The 22135-nt window shown below is 39.0% G+C and overlaps 1 protein-coding gene across 5 annotated transcripts in view; it reads right to left on the bottom strand.

Moving 5' to 3' along the window:
- The window catches only part of NTRK2 (neurotrophic receptor tyrosine kinase 2), a 366665-nt gene that overhangs the window by 317932 nt on the left and 26598 nt on the right, over positions 1-22135 (bottom strand). For all 5 annotated transcript variants that reach the window (XM_068552108.1, XM_068552106.1, XM_068552107.1 and 2 more), the window contains exons 2-5: positions 17381-17455; positions 17195-17266; positions 12728-12796; positions 9810-9964 (exon numbers count right to left, since the gene is read on the bottom strand). In XM_068552108.1, coding sequence (XP_068408209.1) covers positions 9810-9964; positions 12728-12796; positions 17195-17266; positions 17381-17455 — 371 coding nt within the window. The remainder of the gene's footprint in view (positions 1-9809; positions 9965-12727; positions 12797-17194; positions 17267-17380; positions 17456-22135) is intronic.

Genomic DNA, 22135 nt, shown 5'->3' with positions numbered 1-22135 from the left:
TTGGAGGATATCTGTGTCAAAACTCAGTTGTATGTAAATCCATCATTCTCTCTATGGCTCTCACAGCCTCAACTCTACCTGGAATTCCTCTTGGCCTTGGTTTTATCCTCTTTAGAGAACAAACTTCCAGTTTTTACACTTGAGATGTATGGAACAAAAATCTTTCAACCACTCTCCTGTGTTCGGTGTTACCTGTTCTCTTACTTCCTGAGCCTTGCAGTAGTTCTGCAATACACACCAAGCTTTCCTCTTGGCTTTCCCCATTGCCAACTTGGTAACCAGCATTCTCAGTCTTTAAGTCAGTCACGACTCATCCATCTACTTTCCAATTGCAACTACAGAAACACAAAGCTTTGTTGACTCCTCTCCCATTCTCTTGTATTTATAGATTTATCTGGCTGAATCTGGAGAAACCATGGAGCCAGGGCTTGCCATGGTGCTTGCTCTGGAGGTATGAGCTCCCCCACCAGCAGACTCTACCAATGGAGCTTGGTGACACCCTTCCTGTCATCTCGAATATAAACCGATGGTGTAAACTTCCACTGTTTGTAAATGTATCTAAAAGTGTGGAAATTCTAAGCAGAAAAGAAGTTAAAATAAAGAGAGACTCAGCAGAGAATGCTATGCTGTAATCTTAATCTCCCCTGTAAAATCTAATGTAGTTTATTTTTTCCTTCAAGCCTAAATTTACATGATTAACATTTCTAAAAATGTCTGCTTAATTATAGTACTAGCAATAACATTTATGGGGCATTCACTGAACCAGAAACTCTTGTCTAGTACTTTACATTTTTGTTTTATTTAATTTAATCCTTACAACCAAGCTTGAAGTATTTATCCTCATTTAATTAATAAAGAACGTGAGGGCTTCCCTGGTGGCGCAGTGGTTGAGAGTCTGCCTGCCAATGCAGGGGACACGGGTTCGACCCCTGGTCTGGGAAGATCCCACATGCCGCGGAGCAACTAGGCCCGTGAGCCACAACTACTGAGCCTGAGCGTCTGGAGCCTGTGCTCCGCAACAAGAGAGGCCGCGATAGTGAGAGGCCCGCGCACCGCGATGAAGTGGCCCCTGCTTGCCACAACTAGAGAAAGCCCTCGCACAGAAACAAAGACCCAACACAGCCAAAAATTAAAAAATTAAAAAAAAAATAATGTGAGTTTTGGAAAAGTCAAATACATCTTCCAAAGTTGCCCAACTACCTAGGAACTGAACTCAAAGATCAAGATGTTCACCACTACAATATACTACCTTCCCAGACTGTAATATCCATTTTGGCACAGACTATAAATACCAATACATATCCATAATCTAGGAATTTGGTTCATTAAAAAAAATAATCACGTGTCTATCTGTGAGAGAAGAGTGAGTCTCCTTTATTTATAGAGAAATTGTATCACCCTGTCATAGCAGCTTCCAAAGGAATCTGTGCAAAATTGGCCAAGTCTAGATCTTTGAAATGTAAAGTCTTCCACAAATGAGTAAGCATCTGACTCACGTTAATTCTACAGCATTAATAGGCTGGCCAAAGATTCAATAATGGAAAAAACAATCTGTACTTGAAATACCACTTGAGGTTTAATTAGCACAATAAAAATGAATTGGGGAGCATGAATAGCCAAGGCAGGATAAACCATTTGCCAGGCACTACTTCCTGGCTTAATAAGATTTGAAATCAGCACAAGTACAGAGCAAAGCTCAGCAATGTCTCCAAGAGCTTCTAGCACTATGGTAATGGGATCCTGACTTAAGTATCAGGGCTGTCTTCCTTTACACGCTGGGAAACCTCGTTGGAGATCAGAGAAGACAAGCTGCCCGGACAGACAGACACCTCTGAGGCATGGAAGAGCCCAGTAAAGGACACAGCTGATCAGTGTATGGGTTAAGGCCCTAGACAGACAGATGTGGGTTAAAGCCAACCCCTACTCATTAGTTGTTTACTCATGATGCTTGGTAAGCTTTCATTTCTTCAACTGGAAATAAGGATACTAACGACATCTACTTTCTAGAGCTTTTAGGATGCCTAATAAGATAATATGGAAAATATTTCAGATGAGGTCTAGTGCATATTAAGTCCTTAATAAACGTTAGCTATTAATGTTATTACCAACATCAATATGGATATTTAGCTTTAAATATATTTTACATCTGAATTTATACATGTGTATATCCGATATTCTGTCAAATTACTTCAAGCAAAAATAACAAAGCCATAACACGATATCACAAAGAAATGGTATGTACTCAAACAACCTTGAAGACCATAAGATCAATGGAAGTTAAATGGTTCTTTTCGAGCAGGAATTCTTAGAGCTTTTAACATAGTAATGTGCACAGTGAACGTCCAGAGTTACAGAATTTTCTATATTTTTTTCTTTAACCTTGGGTTTTTTTTCCTACACAGAGCATCTCAAGGAATTAGAGTTGCACAGAACATAGAGTGGGGAAAGTTTGGTGGACTAGATGATTGCTCAGGCTCCTGTGAGGTGTAAGAATAATAGTTGTACAAGCAAAAACCCAACGAATAGTCCAACACCCATTGTCTAAACCCTTGCTACTCAAAGTGTGGTCTATGGAACAAGGGGTTTGTTGGAATGTGGAGACTCAGGCCCCAACCCAGACCTGCTGGAAAAGAAGCAATATTTTTAACAAGATCTGCTGGTGATTCAGATGCACATTAAAGTTTGGGAAGCCCTGGTCTAAAGAAAGTCAGCCTTTTCACTGAATGGTTGATGATTTTCTGCTGAGGTCTACTGGCTGGTATGTCCTTTCCAACCATATCCAGGTCAACAGCCACTGACACTGGTCCATCCACTGGTGCACACTTCTTGAAAGTTGACCATATTGACTAGGCCCTTTGATCACTAATTCAAAGCATGCACCTTCTCCCTTCTTAGTAATTGAGGAAAACTAACCTCTAAACTTTTTGAAATATTAACTTGGCTTTGCAATAAATGAGGTGGGTCAAGTTTGGGTTTTATTTTTCAATATCCATCTGTAGGCCTGAGTTGTGTTCTTTTTCACCTCATTTTAGTAAGCCTGAGCTCTGTTCATTTCTTATTGGATCCTCACTCCATGGGTATAAAAATATTCAAGTAAATTATGATTTTTGTCGGCTCTCTGTCTTCTCTCCACTCACTTTCTATCTTCTTGGCATATCTTCCCATTTTTGTGTCCCCTAAACATATATATTTCACAACCAGGAATGAAGCCAGAATGAGCCTGACCTATTTAGAAGTGGCTGCTTTACACCTGGTTGCAAAAATGACAGAAAATTAGCAAAGTGACTTTCCCAGCTCAAATGGGAAACTGTGCTTCTAGGCTTGTGTGAGCCGTGTCATGACAGTGACAGCAACCACAAAACTTCTAAACACAAAAATCTGAATAGCAGCTGACACGTTAGAAAAACGGCTTTATTTGCCTTTCTAAAAAGATAAAGAAAAGCACTGGTCCACTGTGTGGCTTGCTGTGTTTTAGTGGGTAAAACCTGATCGCTAATAAAAGGAAGCAAAGCAGTAAACTAGACTTTGTATATGCTTTTCAGAAAAAAAAAAAAAATCAATCCAGCTAAGATGCTAGGAAAACAATGTTTTTTACCAATCTAATTTATACATGGAGTATTAATACAGCATTTCATTTTAATCTTCCGTGAATGCTAACAAAACAGAATTACTATCCTATTTTCCTGGTTTAAAACAAAAGAAGGAGTATGTACAAATATGCTAAACAGACATGCATACTACAAATTATAGTGGAAACCAAAAGTAAATCTTAAAAATAAATCATTAACATCAGTTTACCTCAAGGAAACAGGCCTCTCCTCCTGGGCACCTGTGAACCGACCTTTCCCAACATAAATAATATTTTGTCGATGTGTTGTAAGGAGGCTCTACACTAAAAGTTTGAAGGTTGGAAAAGTGGAAAATTGAAATTGTCATTATAAATAAAGAAACCAAAGGCAAAGCTGATTTCAATCCATGGGACCATTAGGGGTGTTTTATATAGTAACTACATTCAACCCTCAACTGAATTGCCATCTTATATTCACTGTGGGGCTAGCATGTTCTACGGTAGCTAGTTACCAGGAAAATGGGTTGAGGGATTGTTTTGATTTGACCCAAAAGAATACTGCCTTTTAAATATATTTGTTGTCTGCTTAGAACAGAGCATATCATCCACTATTAACACTTCCTGAAGAAACTCTCTTCCAGAGATTTAAATCATAATTATAGTACAAAAAAATTAAAGTATAAAGTACACTGCTCTTTAATATGCCATCCAGCCAGGGGAAAAGATTGAAAGGTTTGTACTGCAAACCTAACTACTGAAGATCAACCAAATGTACAGGAATTGAGTACAAGAATTTAGAATATGCAATGTTATAAATAATGTCATTGAAAAACACTAAAAGAAGTAGCAGGGGGGCGCAGTTGTTGAGAGTCTGCCTGCCAATGCAGGGGACACGGGTTCGAGCCCTGGTCTGGGAAGATCCCACATGCCGCGGAGCAACTACGCCCGTGAGCCACAATTACTGAGCCTGCGGGTCTGGAGCCTGTGCTCCGCAACAAGAGAGGCCGCGATAGTGAGAGGCCCGCGCACTGCGATGAAGAGTGGCCCCCGCTTGCCGCAACTGGAGAAAGCCCTCGCACAGAAACGAAGACCCAACACAGCCAAAAATAAAATAAATAAATAATAAAATTATTTAAAAAAAAAAAAGAAGTAGCAGGAACACTTTTATCTAGAGTGATAAATCAGCACAGTCTGGAAAAATAACCATTCTTCACTAACACTTGTGTAATTCAGTTTCTGTCTTCAGAACCACTGCTCATAGCACCCCTTTTTTTTCTGATTAATGTGGAAATTTTACATGAATATGTTTTGTTGCCTGGTAATTAATAAAGTTTTTCAAAGTTTAAAAAGGACCTGGTGGAGAAACAGACCACAACATGTTTCACAGCATGAATAAATTTACAGTAATTCACAGCAGGAGGGGCTGTTAGAAAAATATTGTGAGACATTTTGACTGTGCTGTTAATGGGATCGGGAATGGCACAGTTAAACTTCCCAGCCCTGCCTACCATGCTCGCTCAATCACTAAGGGCAGAGGAAAGAGAAGAAAGGAGATTCTTTCAAAATGCAATGATGACAGGCATTTCAAAGGAAACTACAAAGTGCTAAAATACGGAATAATTTGGCTAGAATAATATAAATGTTTCAGTTATTTTTACTTAACTGAAATATCTGCACCATTATATCAAAAATCTGTTTCAATCTGATCACTAATATAATGTGGACCATGCATTAATTAATTGATCAATTCAGCAAACATTAATCAAGTGACTGTTATGTTCAAGGGATACATCAGGCACCATGGAGGAGATATTTTTGCTTATAAAATGTAGGGAATTTGTTCATCATATAATGCTTACATGATGAAATACTAAAAGGGGAATTTTTTAAAGAAAGCCCGCCTTATAAAGGAATGAAATCCCAATAGCTCTTTTTTATGGAAATTAAAATATTACCAGTTGCAAACCAAATGCAATGGCCGTAGTTACTGGCAAATTGTTGGGTTTACAGTGATGAAATACACAAGACCATACTCTTATGAGTTACTTTTAGAGTTAGCTAACAAGTTTCATCAAAAAAAAAGGTGGAAATACGATGAACTCCGTCAATCTTTGACTTAAACACAACAGGTATATTTTAAAAGTTTGCTGAGGGTGAGACCTAAAAGAAAGGCCAACTGACCACGAATCCATGTTTTAAACAAGACATCTAACTTGAAGACTTGGGGCTATTATCCAACTTCTCCAACATGGAATTTCAGAGACAGAATTTAAATTCAACAATGTAGCATAATTTACTGCTCAATCTGCCTAACTTCTCTTAAAGAACCAACGTTGGGAAACCATCAAGAGGAAAATTAATACATGACTAAGCCCCAAACTGACGGCTCCCCCTCTCATCTCAAATCTCTAGAAATTAGGTTCATTTTTTTAAAAATCCAGAACCACGTTGGAAAATCAGAAGGTATAACTGTTGGTGGATAAGAACAATGAGAAACTCCTGAACAAGAGAAAGTGGGGAAATTAAATGAAAGAAAAACAGCACAGTTCCCAACAGACACACGAGTATGTGCCACACAAAACAGGGAAGCTGCTGGGCTGACCTGAGACTAGGGGTGGACGGCAGGGCAGGGTGGGGCCTCCCCTCCACTAAGCCACAGGGTCACTGGTTAAGAAAACAAGTAGAAGCACAGAGGAATAAACTTTCCACATCCTACCTTTGCCCTCCCACCTCAGGCACAGCATCCAACAACTGCTGCAGCTGCCCCCAAGTAGAAGCAATGAGTGCGGGAAGTTTACAGGAGAAAGTCAGTCATGCTAGGTACCCTAGAGATATGGTGAACCCCAGTATGGAAGAGCGTGTTTCAGTCATTAAAAAAAAAAGTCACTAGAGATTTCAGAAATTAAAAATCAATTGGCAGAAGGGAGAATTCAGTAGCTGGAGAAATAGCTGAAGGGCAAAGTAGTGAGTAAACAATTCTCCCATTATGCAGCACAAAAGGACAAGCAGATGGAAAGTATTACAGAAAGGGTGAGAGGTATGGAGAGAGGAGCCAGAAGCGTAAATAGCCATCTAAATAAATTTGAAAATTCTTCCAGAACTGAAGATGTGAACACTCATATTGAAAAGGTACACTGCATGTCAAACAAAATAAAATTTTAAGCATGCACACATGCCTAGTTACAGTGTAGTAAAATTTAAGAATAACATGGATAAGAAGAAAATCCTAAAAGCTTCTAGAGAAAAAGAAAAGCATAGGTTACCTATCAAGAAATAAGCATCAGACTGGCCTCAGGCTTCTCATCAGCAACAATGAACACACGGAGAACGTGGCATAATATCTGCAAAATTCTAAGAGGAAGTTATCTGGAGTCTAGAATTTTACACTCAGCCAATTCCAATGAGAAGAAAAAATACAGGCTGATTTTCCACTGGGCAAGAACGTGAATTTTATTTTTTTAATTTCTCTGAAGGAAATATTAGAAGATATACTCCAGCAAAAAGAAAAACCACTCCAAGAGGAAGTAGTGGAATACAAAAATCAACGATATACAAAGAAACAGTAAATCCTCAAAAACATCAAGTAACAGTCTAAAAATAAAATCTCATTACTTGAATTAGCTCTACGTGTATTAAATAAATTTAATTAATTAATTTTAAAAGTAAATAAATAAAAAATAAAAATAAAATCTCAGATGATAACAATCAGAGAAGGGAAGTAAAAGTATCTTTTCTCATCTTTTTGGGGGTTCTTTCTAGATACTTACAGAAAATATGTTTAAATACGTGTGGTAAATATTTTGGCACTGTATATTTACAAACAGAGAAACATAATTTATAACTTTCGAACAATTAAGAAAAAATAGAACAAAGAACACTGTCAGTGGAAGAAAAGGAAGGAAAAGGAATAACCTTGTAGAAAATTAGACAAAAGGTATAAATAGGCAATTCAATGAAGAATAATCACAATGTCTAATAAACATAGAAGATACTCAATAGCAACCAGGAAAATGCAAACTAAAAAGCAATGACATACCATTTTTTAGAGATACAAAAAATAATAAGTTTGCTAATATCAAGGTATACTTTGCTGGGGTGGTTATAAATTGGTACACCACTTTTTAATGTGCAAACCATATTAACCAAAAATTCTGCTTCCTGCTATGTACTCTAGAAAAACCTTTGCATATGTATGTATGTACAAAGATCATGTATAAGGAGGCTGGTTGAAACACTTTTGTAGTAAAATGGGAAATGCCCATCAATATGGAAGATTTAACATAATCAAGATATATTCTACCATGAATAACACACAATGATTAAAAAGATATGATAGATCGATGGCTTCTGACCTGAAATGGTCACAAACAAGTAAAGATAAGCTTTATATGTAAATGTAGGAAATTATTTTTGCAACAAAATGTATCAATAGTATATGTGCAATTATAAATAAGTAAAAAACACTGGGAAAGAAAATAAAAATTAGCAGAGAAAGAACAAGACAGTTTAAGAACACAAAAAAATAAGTCTATCAGTTCACCTTTTCTAATGTTACTTTTTGAAAAGCATTGTTGACCCTGAAATTGTGAATGTTACCATAAATGTAATCATTCAATCCTAATCAATCAAACACATGTCCTCTGACAGTGGATTCAAAGCCTCACTCTCATACACACAATTCATTGACTAATTCGTAGGGAACAAATTTTAAAACACTGAAAATTGACAAACTGGTCAGGAAAAATTAGAACCAGTTCACTCCTACCCCTCCCCTGCTCCAGTCACAGCAGTCTATCAACAGCACATTAGGTGGGTACATTACAGGAATGCTGTCAAGACAATATGGCCAAAAATTAAAATTAAAAAAAGAGAATTGGTTTCAGGCAAGGGCAAAGCAGACGTCTATTAAGAGGCCTTTTGTGAAATCAGAGCAGGAGTCAGATGCTTTCTCTTTTTTCCTCTCAGTGGTTGCTGAAACAATGTGGCCACACAGCCATGGGGATCTGGGAGCTGGCCAAGCAGCCAGGTGACTCAACATTGAGTTTCTTGTTCCCCTGGGCAATTTCTCTCAGCGGTACAAACTTATACCAGAACAGAGAACAGTTGTCCTCTTATCAATCAGGGAAAGATAGATATTAAAAAATTTTTTTTAATATTGGCTAATAATGAAAGTCGAGGGAAGCTGACAAGGGAACAAAGCTTAATTCCCCCATTATGAAACCAAAGGGCTCTCGTTCCAACAAAAATCTGTGGGAAGAGTAACTGCTGTCTTCTAAGACCCTGCAGGGGAAGAAGCAAACACTTATCATTCTTTTATTACACTCTCATTAAAAATGAGCAGCAGCTATATTTTCCTTAAATAAAAATTGACTCCAAACAATAGGATCCTCTGAAAACAAAGACCTGGAAGTGTATGGTTAATATACAGATTCCTCTCGGGCAAGAACCAGGTGCTATGTGGCTTTCTGCTGTGTCACCAGCCACTAGGCCAGAAGATCACATTTAATTGTTAACTGATTAACCGGTTGACTGATTAAAATTTCAACTGAGGAATAATATGCATATGTGGGTACTGCAGAGGCATGTCCCAAGAGCCCGTAGCAGTGAAATCCTAACCAGAACACTTGGATTTTCCCTTCTTGTAAACACGCTGGCATTCACAGAGCTGTAATTTTATCATATGGTGCCCTTTTAAATTCTGGAGATTGTAAACCCAGACATGGGGGAGAGCAAGTCAAAGGGCAGATCTGTGGTTTCCCAGCAAGATACACTGACATCCGGCAACAAGACAAGTGTAAGGGAATGTTCTGGATTGAACTGCATGTTCTTGTGCTGCCAGGACACTTTATCCCCCTGAGATCCTTCCTCTGCATGGCCTAGGTGCCAACCAAGTATGTATGTGGCCAGTGAAGTACCACACTCTCAGCCGACACTTTTTGTATGGATAGATGGATAGATGAACAAATGAACAAAGAAACAAAGGAATAAACAGTGTATTTTTTTCTCTGTGCACTTTAAAGTCATCCATTCAGCATTAATATTCTACTGGCAAAGAACACTCAGCAAAGTTGCTCCCAGCTGATTTCTCTGCACTGCACACGAAAGTGGCCCAACTCAGTGGAGACATCAACAGCATACATATAAAATCCAGGTAGTGGTAACCTTCCCAGACTCTCTACCACACCAAGGCAATTAGAATAATTAATAGCAAGTAGAACTTATTGATTTAAAAGTAAATTACCACAGTGGGGTATCTGCAGGTTTGCCAGGGAAATATTCTTGCTGTTTTCATCGAGGCAGTACAAGTCCTGAGTTTCTGGACCGGGTTTAGTCTCCTGAAGAGTCTTGATCCACAGAATGTTGCAGGAGCATGTAAATGGGTTGCCCACCAGGATCCTACATGGAACAAAAATGAAATCCAATCAGCCTTCTCTTTTTCAGTTTTAGCTACAGAAGTGTTTATGCAGCATTAACAGCATTATGAATTTCTTCTAGACGGCAATCTTTGGAAGTCACACCCATCTTTATAGCATAACAGTACTTATTATTCATTCATTTACCTGATACTTACTGATCTTCTGCTATGTGCAAACACCCCTGCAGAGGCTAAAGGATGCAAAGTGATGTGAGACCTTTCGGACCCATAGGGAAACAAGGTAGGAACAGAATTAACTCTAATATAGGATAGAAAAAGATGTCTCATAAGAAGGGGGAAAATAAGATACCGTAACAAATTTATCGCAGATATTATACAGGTATGAAGAAGATCTTAAGTGAAGAAGCCAACGTTAAGTTTTCGGGAACACTAACATACTGATTTCTAACCAGGCTAGAGATTCAGGTGTTATCACTTAATAAGTTTGAACTTCAGCAATTTCATCTGAGTTGAAAACGAGACTGTGAATACAAGGCTAAGACTAAAGTGTGAGAGCCTGGAGGGTGCACTCCCAGCTTTCCGAATGACACAACCACAATTCAGTTTGACTGATGCAAGAAAGCTGGAGTGAATGTGAGAGACAGAACCTGGGAGGGAGCTCTTAGACCTCCTTCACACAGACACACACACACACACACACACACATACACACGCGCGCGCGCACACGCGCACACACACGCCAAGCTCAGGGTTTCTGAGAGCAAGTGCAACCGAGCTCCAGACTGAGCTACTTAGCCCATTGTGGGAGGGTCTGCAAAGAGAAAGTCACTATTCAGCCATGCTGCCTGGACTCCTGTGGCCTGTGATTGGTCAAGGAGGAAGTAGTCAAGAGGAAAATAAAAACCACAAGGAAAAAAAAATCTTTCAATGCTTATTTATAATACTCAGTGGCCTATTTAAGATGACTTCCATTTATGGCAATGAGCCTTTAAATGAGGCCATTTAAAATCATTACATAGGCTCTGCCTGGCATTAACCACAATACTTAAGATTTCCGTGAGGACAGGACCTGGGCTTTGCAACATCATTTACTCCTGTGGTTTTCTGGTTGGGTTCTAAGAATCTCAGGGAATCCCTGGAGACTTTTCCAGGAGTTTCCTTGGAGAAAATGTGGTCCTGGCAGACTCGTTTAATTTTGTGTCTGCTTGATCGCCTCCAAATATCCCTCCAACACCAAAATAAGAGTTGAGACTGCTAGGTACGGAGTATAATGCAGATGATATCCACAATGTTTAAACCCCAACTAATCCAAGAGGTTTCCTGGTGTTCTGAGTCCATGAAAAACTAAGAAATCTTTTTTAAAAGCAGGTATGACTGAATCCACAGAAGGGATAAAGAAGAGAAGGGATCTTGAGCTACAAAGACAGCAACATTCATCCGACCACACGGCACGGGCAGACAGCTGGCTTCTTCCTCTCACACACTGTACAAACTCCTTTTGCAGCGATTGTTAGAGCATGTTATACTTAATTTGTTCAGGCTTCTACCGCTCCCCCTGGATAGCAGAGTCCTGGAGTACAGATACCGTTCTCCTTATATGCCTATGGCCTAGTGCCATGATAGTTTGATTTGCAACAGGTACACAATTAACATTTGTTGAATGAATTAATTAAATATGCTGCAGGGGCGGTATTGAGACATGCGAATTTGAAATCAGAACTCTAATTTTTATCCCATCAAGAAAATTCTCTGCAGTGATGCTCAAAATTTTTACACTGAGTAGCCTGCTTTATTGCACATAACTTCCTTAAGTTTGTTATGCCTATCCCTGTGTTAGAAAGCCAGTGCTTCAACTCCCTGAATTAAGTCTCTCCCAAAAGAATTGCCACCGTGTAACTCTCATGACTACCTATTAACTTGTTATCGCTCTACTAGTGGCATCTTCTAATCTGCACGATTTCCTTGTGAATAGGAGTGGACCCTACAACTCAGGCAACAGATAGTTTAAACAAAAAGCTATTGCCTGGTATTCAAAGGCCTTGTCCATCTGGGCCCACCTCTGACACACAGAGCCTGTGCTTTAAGGTTCTTTGGGTACCTGACCCATAGGAATGTCAACAGTTTATATTTGCTTCACGGTGATAACACAAGAATTAAGCACACTTGGAAATGCTGGCTATTAGTAATCGATACATTTCAATATCCTCCCTATCATTTTTCAGCAAAGGGGATTTGGGGATAAGGATAAATCCTGAATGCAGTGGCAGACCTAGAAGGAAATCTCACAAGGATGGTTGGGTAGGGAGAGGACTGCCTCTCCTCGAATGTTCACTGAGGGAGCACAGGCACTGTCGTCGGGGTATAAACTGAGGAGTTTTGCCCATTGCTGTTTGCTCCTTGAATGGGTTTGCTTTCCATTAGGGCCTGGACAGAACAAGGACCAAACAGATGCTATGAGACATGTTGCCGTCTTTTTCACACAAAACCCTCATCTTTCTCTCATTTTCCCTCCTTTAGAAAACAAGTCTTTTGTGTAAAAACAACATTTAAACTCATTATAAATGATATATTACTACTGAGATTTCTTTTCTTTTTTTTTTTTTTTACTGCTGAATCATGTTTTCATGGAGGAATAAAAGAACAAATGGCCAAAAATTAAGAAATCATTTTTCATGAATTTTGATATAAAAATAGACCTGCAGCATCACTTATTTTAAAAAATACTTAATTACACTTTCCTTTGAAATTTTTTTCCCCAAATGCCATACAAAATCATTACTTACAGCTCAGACAAGTCAAGGTGACGAAAATGTTTCCTAGACAATACCGTCAGTTTATTTCTGGTAAAATTGCTGAAAGGAATCAAAAACATTAAATGTGAATTACAAGTGTACATTTCAGGAATAAAGTATTCAAATAGAGCTTTTTTCAAAATATAATTTTATTTGATCATGGTTCATGCCGTACTTAAGATCCAGTAATCTCTTTCTTTCACCTAGAGTAATAACTTAGTTTTCCCTGCCTCTCCTATAACTCTTGCTTGAGAGTGGGGTTGAGGGGGCATAATTTTCGTAATGGTTATTTTGAATCTCTTTTTTACTCAAAATTTTCTTTTTCATATTCAGAGCCAAGTTATATACCTCTTAGAGATATCTGATCTTCTGAACAATTAATAGGGAGATTAAATTAAACTAAATTAAATTTAAACCATAAACTCACTAGGGGAAAATATACTTTAAAACTAAAAAGCATCATGAATACTTTGAAATTACACGACACACAAAACTCTGAATATTAACTGAATTTAACACATCCTAATAGGAAAGATAACAACTATTGATTGATAAACTCTGCTGAGATTGCTTATATATGACTTCCAAATAACTAGATAAATTCACGATCAAAATATCAGATAAAAATATGTCAGATTTTATCTGGAAATATTCTAGCAACGTATCATTTTAAGATGTGAACCAACCAGACAATGAAAAGATGTCCTATTTGTGACTGAAAAATAATAATGAATTTACTGATGTGTTCCAAATATGTAGTTTTATTCAAGGGAATGGGAGTTTCAGTTTCCAATGATCAGTGCCATGAGACCTTGAGCTGGGAAATTCAGACCCTTAATCCTGGCAGCTGACTTGCTCTGTGAATTTGTTTACTGGTCGAATTTATTTAAAGAGTGTGCAATGCTTGGTCCTCTAGACATGTGTTTCATGAGTCACATGAATGTAAAACAAACATCAAATTTTACAAAACAGCTGAGCCCTCAACAGTTTGCCGTGAGCCTTTCAGTATCTGATTCCCGTTCAGGAAGGTGAGCACCGGTCTGAGAGTCAGGTAAATTCGGGAAATTTGCGGCGACAGCAATTCTGGCCTCACTGAGGCTAGTCTATTGCGTCTGTCTCACAAAATCATGGGCTGAAGTCTGCTGGTCTGTCTGGCCAGTCTCTTTCACAGAGGGGTTAAAGACCAGGAGGAGCTAATACGTGAACTAAGACTAGTCAGCTGATGGATAAAGAAAATGCCCCTTTAGCATCTCACAGTTCAAGAAGGCACACGGCCACTCCCAGCTTCATTCTATATTGAGAATTCCTCTCATCCAAACCCCCATCTACAAGAGGGTGCCCTCTTCCTTCTACGCTGGCATCTTCTCTCCTCACACTGAGTGTAAAGTGCTCACCCACATGAAAAAATAATCCAGCGGGAAGTTGTAAAATGTGCCCACATAAATCTTTTCTTTTGGAACGTGAATTAAGAATGGGTTTCACTGCAGTATAATACACTGACAAGTCACTCTGCCTGTCTTCACCAGAGCCTGTGAGGCACAAATGTTTTCATCTCCATCAGAAATCCCCGTCCTTCTGAAGGAAAAAAACCAAAAACAGAAACAAAAACCCTATTCTTCCTCCCAAGAAGAAAGAGGAGCGAGGAGGCAAAGAAAGAGGACACACTCATTGTCAAGGTTCCGGGTCGGCTAGCAAGGCCGGCACCGGGGCAGCTGCCCTGTCAGGCTGCTACCAGCACAGCCCAGAGCAGGGTTACGCGCCAAAGAACAAGATGAGTTTTATGAACCATACTTATTATTGGGTCCAAAAGCCAAAAGGGAGGAGGAGGGAAGGAAAAAAAAATCAACAATTCTCTTACTGTTTGATTATAGAACTTTTGCAAAGGAGCTAATTAGCACCTCTGCAAAGTCCCTGGAAAACACAAATACTGGCTTTTCTCACAGTTTCTGGGTTCTCAGGGGCCGGGCAGGAATTAAAGGCACCAAGAAATAAACTCAGGGAGCAGTCCTAGGGGCTCTGGACAGTCAGCATGCGATGCTAAATATGCACAGGTTAGGGGAGGAATGATGAAAGTGACAGACAGGATCCAGTCTGAATTCCCCTAAAACCCAAAGTGAAATAGATGCTCTCGTGCACATTTTTATTTTATTGGAGAAACTCAGAGAGATAATCAGTATATCCCAAGGGTAGAGAGAAACAGCCTCTCATACACATTTCTTTATCAGCTCCCTTGCAGCCATGGTGCTGATGTTCAACTAAGGATGCCGTTTACTACGTGCGGTAATCAGGGAGAACACGCCAGTGCCTTCAGTCAGAAGCAGAAGTTGAGACCCAGGTCTGGAAAGGCAGACAACTGACTTAATTTCCTCCCCCTTGCCATTCCCTAGAGCCAACTGCTTAATTTAATTTCTATTTTGGCGATTAGGAGCCTCTCTCATCACGTGAATATCTGAAGCTTACTGACATTGTAACTTCTTTCTAACTGTCTGAATATTAGCCTGACTTCGTACTGCCTTACCATTTGACAATGGCTACAAATATCAGTAATTTCTGCAGTTTGATCAGTAACTGGGCTTCCCAACTGTTGGCTTTTAAAGAAGCTGTATAAGATATGTCCATCTCCTTGGTTTCCTATTTTCAAATGACACCTCTTTGGGAGACTGGGACTAATATTTGGCTTTATGTAAGTATGTACAGCACACAGAATACCATTAAAATTACTCTACCGTAAATCAGCCTGAAAAAAATACAAAAGGTGGCTTTGGTTTTCATATAAATAGCTTGGAACAAGGAAAGTAGGGAAAATATAAGAGGCATAGTAAAGTCATAAAAAGGTCTATTTCTAAAACAATTAACCATAGCCCACTATATAGATCACTATGTTAGGGGAAGTGATGTAGTAAAACAACCAGTAAAACGTGGTCATTGAGTAATTCAGGTCTGCAGTCAGCAGTAATGAAAATACCAGAATGTAACCACTGAGGTCATTAATTATACTTAAGTGATTGCATTAGAGCATTTTGCCTTTTTCTTGTGTCCAACTTCTCTCTTGTTTATGCTAGCAAGGCCTACGCAAGACATCAGAATTTGTGCAGGCAAACCAACTACGGAGATGTTGCCAAAAAGCCTCTACATGAAATGTGTTAATAAAGTTCCTTGGAGTTTTGTCACCTTTTTGTCAAAAGTTTTATATCTTAATTCTACTGACTTTATTTTTAAATTGACTTCCTCATTAATGCCAACTATGAAATATGAAGTCATTGTACTGGCTTGATGAAATTAAGGTTTTTCATAAGATCAACAAATCTCCATAGAGTGTCCAGGCAATCTGCTCGAAGAGAACGATTTCTTTTACAAACTGGCCTGGAAGTCAGTCAGGGAACAGTTCTCCCCAAGAAAAAGAAAGAGGACAAATGTTACAAGAAGGGCTGATTCTCTCATTATATGGAAAACACATTTTATTTTCTGTCCTCTTACTAAAAGAACATAGCCAGGAGTGAACCCTGAGTCTGCAACTTTCCGTCTGTGGATCTGAGTCTGATTTTATGCTTATGAAATGGGAATCAAGAAGATCCTCCCTACCAACTGTCAGAAAAATCAAGTGAGATCAACCAGGTGAGAGTTCTGTATGTAGATCGTAGTCTATGAAACACATAAGGTATTGTTGCAGAGAATCTGCAAAGCACAAAAGGGCCAATGAATGCAGGCAACCTTCCTCCCGCAGAAGTTCCTACTGAAAACTCGGGATGGGGGACGCCCATCAGAGCTTAAGGGTGATCCTCTGTTTCATGAAGAAACGTCTCAGGAAGGCCACACCTTATTGACCAAGTGCCATCATCTAAGAAGATTTAGCAACAAACAACCTAAGAGCTCCCACTGTCCATATTTCCATTTGACTTCAGTTGATAGCACCCTGACTTCGGTGGAAGCATTTGCTATTGTTACAATTGTCTGAACCTCTGGCATGTTCCATGATTGAGTTTTCTCCACTTCTATCAATCATGACACATAGCTTTTGGAAAAAGAAGGTTCAAAAGATGATCTATTGGGGGAGGAAGAACATTAGCAATTTTTAGTTCCCTAAAAAGGCCAAGGCCAAGTCAGTTTCTTTCAATTCCACTAGTTTGATGTCTTCCAGGGAACATGTCATGATTCCAAGAAAAAGAATCGAGGACGCTGTACCAGGACATAGTTTTCACATCAGACTCCTTGCTGTTGGCCTATTGCTCTGTCCAAGATGGAAATGGCCCAGAAATTCATGAAAGGGAATAAGCAGGCTGTTCTAAGTACCCTTCTAAAGCTATTCAGAAATCAAAGCTAATGCTTCTAAGCTATTGTCAAAGCTATACTAACTTTTTAAAAGGAGGTTTAGAGCTGGAAAAGAAGGAAAAATAAACAGAGGGGGAAAATATTGAATAAGCTGGGTCCTGGGAAGCAAAAAAATCAACCTTTACTTACATGTGCTGTAAGTTGCTGTTTTTCAGAAATGCTTTATGAGCTACAAATTTTAATCCGGAATCCACAATGGTCCTAAGAAAACACATAATTGCATGTATGTTAGAGCTAACAGACGACTGTCCCTCTGACGATAACAGAGCATAAGAAAAAGTTCTGAGATAAGGTATGCAAGTCCTGAGTACTCACAGGTTTTTCAGTCCCACATAAGCTTCAATATCATCTTCGTTGATGATTTCTAATCTTTTCTGATTTGCAATGTAACTGCAAAAAAAGCAGAGAGTGCAAACTAGTAACTCAGAATGCAGGCAGTCCATAAAAAAATGGGTAACTTCCATCCAACCTCACCAGGCTGCTCAAGGCAATCCCTCCCCACCCACCTAGCCCCACCATTTATTTTAAATACAGCAAGGGGAGCAAAACCAAATGAGACTGAGGAGAAACCATGGTTGAGCAGGTTTCATTGTCAATGACAGGATCACCAGGTTTCATTTTTTTCTTAAACTTTTATTACTCTTTCAACTAACAAGTTCAGTTTGCCTCTCCACTCAAGGTATCCCCTGTATATAGAGGTGAAAATAACTTGGAAATGCATCCACTACCTCTCAAAAGCATTTCACCCTTATGGTGACAGCCACAGGGAAGCTGGCATCACCACACAGAGGACAAATCACATCTTTCCTCACATTACAAGAGAAGCAGTCACTCCTTCCTTTTACCTCCTGAAACACTGAAGACGATTCCCCTCCCCCTTTCTCTCTCTCCCTCCCTCCCTTCCTTCCAACTCTCTCTTTTCCTGGCCCAGGACCCCCTCATTCTGCTTTTGTCAGTAATAAAACCAATTTTTCCTTTCAGGAACCACATTTCACAAACCCCACATTGCCCTAGTGCGCTCTCTATAGAAATCTCCTCTTCCCCATCCACCAAACCCTCAAATACAGGAGTAAACTGGTAACTCTGGCTGCATGGAGAGTTCCATCCCCTGGACCATGATGACTGGCTTAGAAATGTGCCTGTGACCTCAACTAGGCTAATGAGAAGCTTCCCTAAAATTAAAAGATATATGCCATGACAGAGTCTCCCTCTTTCTCTGGGATTATAGCTGAAAGATTACATAGGCCTGGGGCTTCTATGAGAAATATTTCTGGCACAAGGAAAGAGACTGTCCAAGTATGAAGTCAGCACACAGGAGGAAAGAGAGCTAAGAGATATAAAGAGAGACAGAACCCTGAAAATGTTACTTGAGCTTTTGGATCCAATCATCTCTGAGGTTAGCTGTCACTAACAGAAGTTTGATCTGAATTTCTGTCACTTGCAACCAATAAAATCCCTGGTAACACAAACACAAAGCTAGCTATCAAACCTACTACCATGGAATTTCCCTGTGCTACAGTTATCTGAGTATCTGTCTATTCACTTTTCTTGATCATGACCTCTTTTTGAAGACAGCTGGATCCTGCTTTATAATTCTTAACATGCACCACAGCATCTAGCAAAGAACCTTGCACAATGTAGGTCTTCAAGGATGATGGATGGATGGATGGATGGATGGATGGATGGATGGATGGATGGATGGATGGGCAACACTTGGAGTTCCAAAGGCACTCCAGGAAGTTGTATTAGGATGGATTTTCCCCTTTCTTTTTCAAAAATTTAAGATACATAACATTCTAATTAAGACACTGAAAACAAATATGTAGTTCTACTGTTAACAACAAGAATTAAAATGAAAAAAATAGTAACCAATGAGGGAGGAGATACAGCATCTACAGATTCCTTCTACCCAATCCAAAAGAAGGAAAAAAAAATAGATGTCAAAATACATGGTAAGTATTGGGGCACCCATTTTTAGAAAATAAATTTTAGAAATAAAGCAAAATAAGTAAATGCTCTGAGGGAACAAAACGACACCAAAGATAAATAATTTTAAAAGGACCCACATAAACATTGCCCCTGTTACATAAAAAAAACAACATCCAAGATAGAAGGGCATCTTCTGCTCAGAGATCTTGGTTCTCCCTGATATCCGGGGCCTGGAACTTAATAGATGTGCAGGAAGGATTCGTTCCCTTCTTTCCTTCTACCCCACACAGAAGGAAACATTTTAAGACTCCAACCTAATGAGCCAACAACAATTTTCAACGTTAAGAGTTTTTACGAAATGTTTCAAAATTATCACACATTTTTCCAAGATTTTCAATCCACTAACATTTTCAGTAGAAACCACAGTGACCTCTCTCTTCTAAATTATCTCCCAATAAGAACTGCATTCAAGAGGGCCCTATATGTTAATGCCTTTTTTCATGCAACTGGCAGAAAAAAGGACAAATAACGTTGGCAAGGTTTCCTTTGGGGTCATAACGAGAATTCCCGAGAAGCTTGTTCACTCCTTACAGCTGCGCTAGCATGGTGGCAGTCACTGCTCTGAAATTGTCTGAGAGATTCTCCAGCTCGCTTTGCTGGCTCATCACTGCATCCTCCGTGCTTACGACATGGGCCTGACACTCAGGAGGTATTCAGTCCATGTCTGTGGCACAAGGCATTTATTTTTAACTTTTTATTTCGTTATTTATGCCCTTTATTTTATTGTTGTCTCATTTTTTGTCAGATTTTTAATTTATAAACTCTCCAATTGTATTCAATAAAATACAGTGAGCTAACATAAATAAAAATGAAAGGCATATTAGAAAGAAGAGCCAGGGCAGAGACATCAGTGGAGCTAGGAATTGGGTTTAAAATGCTGGGAAAGGGCCACAAGCATAATTCTAAGCTTTCCACTGACCACTGCCCCTGCAAAGAAGGAAAGGGGGATACATTTAGCCAGTGGTAACTTCACAATGTTCATGAGGTGAAAATAAGCAGATATTAAGCAAAGCGTACCTGTTCTTGAATCTAAGACCAGACAGGAGATTTTTTTTTTTTTTTAACATCTTTATTGGAGTATAATTGCTTTACAATGGTGTGTTAGTTTCTGCTTTATAACAAAGTGAATCAGTTATACATATACATATGTTCCCATATCTCTTCCCTCTTGCATCTCCCTCCCTCCCACCCTCCCTATCCCACACCTCTAGGTGGTCACAAAGCACGGAGCTGATCTCCCTGTGCTATGCGGTTGCTTCCCACTAGCTATCTATTTTACGTTTGGTAGTGTATATATGTCCATGCCACTCTCTCACTTTGTCACATCTTACCCCTCCCCCTCCCCATATCCTCAAGTCAGACAGGAGATTTTGTTGAAAACCATCAAAAGAACCATGTGAAAGTATTAAAAATGGTCATTAAAGAATGTTCTTCCACTGTGAAGGCAGGGATGCCCTGGATAAAGAATGAATTTTTCTCCTGGTCAAAATGGAAAAAAGCAACAGAAGAGCTGGATTAAAAGGTCAGCAATTGCCCCTCTAGGTGCCAAAAATTCCCTTTCATAAGTTACCATCTGCAGAGAGGCCCACAACATAGCTGTGGGCTATAAATTGCTCATGAAATCTACCCCTTAAGAAACGCTCCTAAATCAAAACCACAATGAGATATCACTTCACATCTGTCAGGATGGTTACTATCAAAAAACAAAAACAAAACAAAACAAACAAAAAAACACAAAAAACAAGTGTTGGCAAGGATGTGGAGAAATTGGAACCCTTGCACACTGTGGGTGGGAATGCAAAATGGTGCAGCCTCTGTGGAAAACAGTATGGAGTTTCCTCAAAAATTAAAACTAGAACTACCATATGATCCAGCAATCCCATTTCTGGGTATACATCTAAAAGAATGTAAATCAGGACCTTGAAGAGATGTTAGCATTCTTATGTCCATTGTAGCACTGTTCACAACACCCACAATATGGAAACAGCCTGAAAGTCCATCAATGAATGAATGGATAAAGATGTGGTATATATATAAACAATGCAATATTATTCAACCTGTAAAAAGAAGGAAATTCTGCAATATGTGACAACATGGTTGAACTTTGAGGATGTTTGCTAAGTGAAATAAACCGGTCACAGAAAAAAAAAAAAAGAAAGAAAGAAATGGTCCTTAGACACCATTAAGTGAGGAATCATAGGGTTAGAATGGGAGCCAGTAAAGTTAATAACAAACAATTCACAAAGGAGAAACCTCAACGGCCCAGGAACATATGAAAAGCTGCTCACCCCTCAAGGAATATGAAATGCAAACCAAAGCCACATGGACTTACCATTCCTCTGCCACTAGCTGGACAAAATGTTTAAAATCTGACAGTATAAAGCATTGCTAAGGATGTGGGGTATTTCTCTTACGTTGTTGGAGGGAGTCTAAATTGGCACAAGCACTTTGAAGAGTAATTTGCCAGCATCTTGGAAAATTATACATCACACGCTTTACAGAGTCCAGCAATTTCATTTCTAGGTTTTCACCTGAGAGAAATGCTCACTCCTGCACACGAGGAGACATATACAAGAACATTCATGGTAACACAGTCAGAATAAAAATCTGGAAACAACCCAAGTGTCCATCACTTTAGAAACAGAGTACAATGAGGCGTGTTAAATAACTATGGTAGATTGAACCAGACCTTTATATCTAAGCAGAAAGAAATACTCATGCTAAGTGAGAAAGAAAACTAAGCAAAATTTCAAACTGATATGTACATATCATATAAAACAATTGATGTGAACTTTTAAAAAGACACAGAAAACAGTACCACATAATGTTCATAGTCAAGGATAGTTGTAAAGTACAAAAGGAAGATTGCAAGGAAAGTCACCTTGGGAAAGGAGACAGATCTGCATCAGGGATAAAGAAACTGAAACTGTTAAACTGTTTTATTAAACTACTGAACTATTTCTTTTCTTAAAAGAGAAAAGCCATATGTATAACTGATTCACTTTGTTATAAAGCAGAAACTAACATACCATTGTAAAGCAATTATACTCCAATAAAGACGTTAAAAAAAAAAAAAGAAGA

Source organism: Eschrichtius robustus, chromosome 10, assembly GCF_028021215.1.
Source record: "Eschrichtius robustus isolate mEscRob2 chromosome 10, mEscRob2.pri, whole genome shotgun sequence".
NCBI classification, from domain to species: domain Eukaryota; kingdom Metazoa; phylum Chordata; class Mammalia; order Artiodactyla; family Eschrichtiidae; genus Eschrichtius; species Eschrichtius robustus.
Note: the sequence above shows the minus strand (reverse complement) of the source record. Positions and strands in the feature narration are given on the sequence as shown.